This window comes from Nansenia antarctica (genome assembly GCF_963989245.1).
Source record: "Nansenia antarctica genome assembly, chromosome: 6".
NCBI classification, from domain to species: Eukaryota; Metazoa; Chordata; class Actinopteri; order Argentiniformes; family Microstomatidae; genus Nansenia; species Nansenia antarctica.
Window position 1 is genome coordinate 13,767,798 of NC_137676.1, and position 7,500 is coordinate 13,775,297.

General features: G+C 47.6%; 1 protein-coding gene across 1 annotated transcript in view; it reads right to left on the reverse strand.

Moving 5' to 3' along the window:
- The window catches only part of slc2a4rg (SLC2A4 regulator), a gene marked incomplete at both ends in the record, with an annotated part of 35,264 nt that overhangs the window by 3,305 nt on the left and 24,459 nt on the right, over positions 1 to 7,500 (reverse strand). The window contains 3 exons of the mRNA XM_080534217.1: positions 231 to 331; positions 4,179 to 4,426; positions 6,357 to 6,451. Coding sequence (XP_080390343.1) covers positions 231 to 331; positions 4,179 to 4,426; positions 6,357 to 6,451 — 444 coding nt within the window. The remainder of the gene's footprint in view (positions 1 to 230; positions 332 to 4,178; positions 4,427 to 6,356; positions 6,452 to 7,500) is intronic.

Genomic DNA, 7,500 nt, shown 5'->3' on the forward strand with positions numbered 1-7,500 from the left:
CCAACAGGTGGTTATCAGGCACCGGGACATATTATGGGGTTTCCAAAAATATATCAGCAAGTCGTTTTTTTATGTAAGGTTTGTGGACAAAGCGTTGACATATAAGTCAAATGGGATTTAACATAAGCACTTGAACCATGCTACCGAAGTGTTGAATGCTTCATGTGAACCGTATCTGCCCAGCGATTGGTCGACTTCCACCTGTATCCTCAGCGTGTTCAGTGGCTTACCCCAGGTGGACGGTGCGGATGTGTCGCTGGATCCCTGAGGAGGTGCTGAGGACCTTTTCACAGTTCTTCCACACACACTTGAACATCACCTTCATGGAGTTCTGGAACACACGACAACCACAGAACACAGCGCCCCCTCTGGTCAGAACATGTGCTTACATTTGTAGAGGACCCCCCAAAAAAGAACATGGTCGTTGACATGATGGATGGACCCAAGAACCAGGAAGAGGGTAGATAACATCACTGGTGCATCTGAGGACAGCTGAGCCCTGGAATACACTCATACATATCTGAGGGTGGAGGATGTGCAGAGAGGAAGAGAGAGAGGAAGAAAGAGAGAAAGAGAGAGAGAGGGGAAAGAGAGAGCGAGCGAGAGAGAGAGAGAGAGAGAGAGAGAGAGAGAGAGGTACAAAACCTCCTAACCTCATACTGACAGTACAGTGAAATATAATAATATATTTTGTTCACCAAACATTTCAGACATTCACCAAGAATTTATAACAAAAACAAATTGAATTGTACCATATTTACCGGGCCAAATAACCAAATGTGAAGTCTCAGCAGCAATATTTGTAACTTCGTGCCATATCCTAATAAAAGAAAACAATCCTCCATAAGGACAGGCTAGGGATGCTCCGATTTATCGGCCACCGATTTAAATCGGCCGATTTCACTCCAAATGACTCAAAAATGGCCAATCGCAAAAACCGATTTTTTATTTTTTTTTCCTGGGGAAGACAGATAACTGAACAGAAAACATAGGAGGACGTAACAGTATGTAAACCATGAAGGCCACGTTTATGATGTATTTTATACAGCCATATCGACTGACTTGGGCTTCAGGCCCTAACTGGGTGATAGGCCAGACCTTTACTATGCCATAAAAATGGGTCTGCGTTTGCTTGGTGCCTAATGGATCAAAACTTTTGTCTAAAAAGCAAAAAATATGTAGGCTATCCAGTAGCCTACAGTTATGTATTTTTTTAAATTCCGGTATCGGTATCGATTGATCTTGAGGAAAAAAAATCGGTGATCGGTATCGGCCCCAAAAATCCAGATCGGAGCATCCCTAAGGACAGCCACTGGACCATCAACTGTACTTGTTTTTTCGTGATGCTTTAAAATGTAAAAGGTGAGAGAGAGAGAGAGAGAGAGAGAGAGAGAGAGAGAGAGAGAGAGAGAGAGAGAGAGAGAGAGAGACTGTCAGAAAAGAGAGGGAAAGAGCGGGGAAAGTAAGTAAGTAGGAGCAGAGTGAACGTGTGAGACGTGTCTAAATGTGAACAGTCAGTCTTGTCAGACTTCCTCATGGACATGTGCCTCAGGGGGACTCCAGCACACACACACACACACACACACACACACACACACACACACACACACACACACACACTCCAGCTAGGCTGAATCTGGGAGGTTAAACCAACCATGTCGTTTCCACACCTAGTCTTATTTAAAGAATGGCCCTGTGATGAGATTGCGGTCTTATTCAGTGAGCTCAAACAGTCTGTGGAACGACTCTGGCTAGGTATAGATTAGATAAAAATACATATTGTGAGTGACGCAAACATAATCAAATCTGACTGACCTATCAGTCGTACACTAGCAGCCACTAGCGAGAGCTATTCTATAGAGGCCTATAGAGAGCCCATTAAAGAGCCATTAGCTCTGCACGCCTGTGAAAATAGAAACCTGATATAGGACGAGTTAGCAGCATAAACACACACACACACACACACACACACACACACACACACACACACACACACACACACACACACACTCTACGTCTTTCTTCTCTCTCCTACCCTCCCTGTGTGGACTGCACTGAAGCACAATTTCATAAACTCCCCAACACTTGGGCAGGAGTGCTTAAGTGCCCTAATGTCCACATGGTCATAATCTCAACTGAAGTCTTTAACCCCAATATATGCATGTACGTAGGCGCACGCACACACACACACACACACACACACGCATGCACACACACACACACACACATAAAATGAAATGCATTGACCTGCTTTCAACCCCAACTATTATTCATAAAGCTTTTGATCTTCCCCCAAATCTGATATAATATAAAACGTGTCTCTAGAAAAAGGTGATTATCAATCCCTCCTTTCCTCCCAGCTGCTCTGAGGAGAACGATGGAGTTAAAGAGTTGTTTTTAGACTCTTATGCGTTTTTCCCAGCAAACAGATCTGGTGTTGGCAGCTGTTTGCGAGACACGTTGGGACCTGCATCAGTGCTAATGAAAGGCACTGGGCGTGGGCGTTCTACCTTTCAACAGCTTCCAGAGAGAGAGAGAGAGAGAGAGAGAGAGAGACAGAGAAAGAATAGAGAACTGGTTTCCGATCAAGTTAACGCTTCGTTGACAATCTTTCCTCAAAGGATTACATGGTCAAGCCCACCCCCCTTTTAGCAGGACTCTGAAGACATGTTTAGTCTTGTGAAAAATATGATAATCCGGTATTATGTCCACATCATCATAACTCGTAACTCTTCGGTACCGAAAATGAAATAATGCCATCATATAATGTGACGTTATGACGTTATATAAACAATCTTATCTTCCCTAGTCCGACATGCCTGGTACCGACCGTGACAACTCGTTAGCGCCTGAAAAGACATTCACAAAGAGTGGGAAAAGAAACGGCCACAATGCAGCGAAAACAATCCCGAATCACTTGAATGATTCCCAAATCGTTTTTTTCTTCCATCTTAACACTATTAGAGGGTCAAAACTGTGATGATTAACATGGCTGATAATCCTGAGTCTAAACACTCTGTGTGTGGAATCAAACGCCCTGCGGCTACCAGAGGCTGGCTGCCAGAGAGGCTTACAACACCAAACTCTTGTCCTGGGCGACACTCCGCTCATCAAAGACATGCTAATGCTTTGCTCTTCGCCAGGTGAAGTGTTTCGTCCTGTGCCGATGATGATGTTACCAAATGGAATCATCAATCATTGAGTCTCCCCAACTCTCTCTCTCTCTCATGTCTGGTATGGTCGCATCATTTATCTTCCATTTTTTCCTGTCTGGTGATTCTATTACTATGCCATGGGATACTACCAACGAATAATTGTAATAATATATAAATATGCCATTTAGCTGAAGCTTTTTTCCAATGGCTCATTGGAAATCCTCTGACCCATGCTGCTACCTACGATCTCAAGCCTTCCCTCCTCTCCTCTCCTGTCTTACTCCCCCCCCCTGTCTTACTCCCCTTCTCCGCCCCCCCAACCCATTTCTAAACTCCCACCTCTTCCTCTCTGGGGTGAGTGAGGGGGCTAATGGTGTCTTGATACTGATACCACATTTACCTTCTGGACCATTTCCATGGTATGAAAAGAGAAGGGGGAGAGAAGAGAGTGAGAGAGAGAGAGAGAATGAGAGAGAGAGAAGGGAGATAAAACACTCCATCACACTCAGAGGCGTAGAGAGCGAAATGCCAAGGGGATGTCAGGTGCTCCTAAATCACAGAGTGTTTGCGTCTCTATTCGATGTTTTCAGCGGAGTTCCGCGGACGTTCTTCTAGGATACAGCCGTATCCTAATAACACAGTGCATTCTGGGCCAGCTAGTGTTTCCCACCACAGAGGATCAGGGTCATCACAGGCGTGTTCCCGGTTCCAATTGCCATCGAGGTTTTAAAGCTGAGGCTAGAGGAATCCTTTAGTTCATATGGAGGGTCACTGTCGGTTCTAAAAATGGCTGTTTAGGCGGGTCATAGTGTGTGACGGTTTGCGTTGGGCTCGTCTGACCCAAAGACCCGATTCCTGACAGACCATGACACGATTTAAAAGTCCATTCCTGAACACTGCTAGCCTGCATACTGTCTACTCCACACACACATATAGGCATATACTATACCCCCCACACACACACACCTTTAACCGTAAGCTTCCATCCCAACCAGAACCCTCGACCAATCGTAGCATCGGTACCTTTCTCTTCCGGGGTATGGGGTCCTCAAAGAGGAAGTGCGTGCTCTCTGTGACGTCTTCGACGATGTCATCGCCCTGGAGCTGGGAGAGCAGGAAGCTTTTGCTGGCGTCGTTGGAAAGGGGCGGGGACGGCGTGGAGGGCACTGATTGGTCGCTGGTGTCCCAGCTCCAGTTGCCACTGGTGGAGCTGCTGTAGCTGGCCGACAGCGCCTCCTTCCACCCCCCGTTGGCCGGCTCCGGGACTGCAGCTAAAGCACAGAGGAGCAGCAATGTCAGTAACTACAAAATATTCCAAATAAAATAACATAAAATGTTATTTGTCATGTACATCGCATACAGACGTAATTTACATAGTGAAATGCTTTGGGGTCTTGCTCCTCGATCAACAACAGTCGACAACAATCGACAAATCAACAGTACGATAATACATTATAATAAAACAGTGACAGTAGCAGTGCATAAGGGTCTATAACGAAAACAACTAAGACAAATAACTTCATTGATGTAATATTACAGTAACCCTGTCTATTACCCCTATGGCTGTGTGGTCTATAGGCAGCCGGCAGCAACCATCCATAGAACGACACACACCATACCTCTCTATCAAATGTGGCCTGCAAACCCTCTCTCTACATTATGGCCTTTTGACCAAATCCACTCACACAGATCCTATAAGACTCCATAAGGACATCACCTTTTGTGCTTTGTGGTGAAACATAATGAAAACTTAAGCGTAAACCTCCCATAAACCCATACCATAAGCACAGGGTCAGCTATACATTTAGGGATTAAGTGATATTAATCAATAGCCAAGGATAAAGCACCGGGAGCTTAACCACACAGAGAGTTTTGTAGAGCTCGCTAACTGAAGTCTCTCTGACCCTCTAGGTCTAGGAGATGTCGGCAGCAGAAACAGTGACCCTCAGCAGCGTAGAAGATATTAGGGTGCAGGGGTTACAGCTCGACGACAATGGGGGTACGGTATATGAATAGAGAATGAAAATCATTCAGTCATTCCGGATTCATCTGGGGAATCCATATTTGCCCTTTTACCCCTGTGAATGGAGCACTGGCCGTCCAACACATCAGGGATTAAGTCATATTAATCAGTGACTACTAGAGCCTAGCCATGAGAAGGTTAAACCTGTGGAGGAGTTAATACAGTACCCACTAATGACTTTCAGTTCTGTGGTTATGGGTCTGCATCGCCTCAACCCACCACAGATGGCATCAGTGCCATCGTGTTTCCCAGGAGGGATGTTGGTTTGGGATAGACAGCCCAGCTCTATCTCATACTATATTATGTGTATGAGTTAGACTCTACAGCAGCAATTCCAGATGAATTGGACGAAAAATGGACGAACATTTTTCAAAACAGACTCCACACTGTACACCAGGAGAGGCTGGTGGAGATAGAAATCGGAGGACGGGCTCATTGGGATGCATGGAACGTGTGTTGACACTGTTCCTCATTCCATCCCATGCATTACAATGAGCCCGACCTCTGATTGCGGATGACGTGTTTAATACTCCAGGGAGACTGTCCTTGTAATCTCTAATTGTAAATCGCTTTGGATAAAAGCATCTGCAAAAAAAAAGTCAAATGTAAATGTAATACCCATTCCTCATTCCATTCCACGGATTTCTACCTCCACCATCCTCCATTGTCAACATGTGTGGTGGGAGGACGTAGACTAGCATTAGGACACCGCGCTCAAACTGGACGGCAGGACTCTGACCGTCTACCGAGATTGGCACGGCGATAACTGCCACGGTAATGAGAGCTATGGCAACAGCCTCCGCCGTGATAGGGCCAAGGCTGAGCCGTTGGCATGGAGAGGTCGGCTCTGGTAAACATTAACTACAGAGAGGCACAGGCTGGCTACTGTTAACGCAACTCAGGCTGCCCTGCCCTCGCCTGACTCCTGAGTCTGGTGGTCTCACCTGAGGAGGCAGGGTGGGGGGGGGGGGGGGGGGGGGGAGTTACCTGAGGAGGCAGGGTGGGAGTTACCTGAGGAGGCAGGGTTGAGGACCAGGGGGGGAGGGGGGGGGACCAGGGGGATGTCTCATCTGAGGAGGCAATGTTGAGGAGGTGGGGTTGAGGACCAGGGAGGGGGGGGGGTCTCATCTGAGGAGGAAGGGTTGAGGACCTGGGGGGATGGGGGGGGAGGGTCTTACCTGAGGAGGCAGGGTTGAGGACCAGCGGCGAGGTGGACAGCGTGGTCAGGACGGTGGCAGCCATCACCTCCTTATCAGCGTGACCTGAGGGTTTCCTGTAACACACAACACACTGCGTCTGAGTGACCCGTACCACACACGCCACCGTCACGCCACCCCCGACACTTAAACACGCAATAAACAGGTCGTTAATCAGCGGTTCATGAACACCACCACATCTGGGGGGCAGGACATGGCTGACCAACACAACTGTGGACAACACAGCCTGGGCCTGGCCTGGGCCTGGCTCTCTTTAGACAACACAGCCTGGGCCTGGCTCTCTTTAGACAAAATAACAAACTGTTTTTTTATATCGTGTAATGGAAAATTCCGGTACGATAATAAATACTGCGGTCGCGTCCCCAGTGAGCACTGAAATCCCCCTCCTAGCACAAATACCACCAACCAAACTGTTACATCTGATTAACAGAAAGATAACCCATCTATTCACTACTCCATACGGGCCTGGGACTCTACGTTGGTGACCTATGTAGGGGAGGAGAGAGAGAGAGAGAGAGGGGAAAGGGGGGGGGGGGGGAGAGATAGAGAGAGACTTTCTGTTGGCACTGTTGGTTTAACCTCCCTGTGCCCAGCACACCCCATGCTGAGAGCAGCCAGCTCAACCCCTATTTAAACTGCCCACTTAGACTGGCAGACACACACACACACACACACACACACACACACGCAGGCACACACGCGTGCACACACACGCACGCACGCACACAGACACACACACACACACACACACACACGCACACACGCACACACACACACACACACCAAACAGGGCAGCCTTTGAGAGACAGTAATCTAATAACAAACATAGAGAGCCTGCACTAATCCCTGTCATTGTGTTCAAAAAGTATAATTCCCCTTCTCAATGCACTGCTGTGCTAGAGGCCTGCTCTCCTTTAAGCCACACCCCTCCTCTCCTCTCCTGATCTTCTCTTGTCCTCTCCTCTCCTCTCATCTCCTCTCACGCCTCTCCTCTCTCCTCTACTCTTCTCTCATCTCCCGCTCTTCTCTCCTCTCATCTCCTGCTTCTATGCTCTCCTCTCCTCTCCTCTCCTGTCCTCTCCTCTCCTTTATGGCTGTGTTGGTC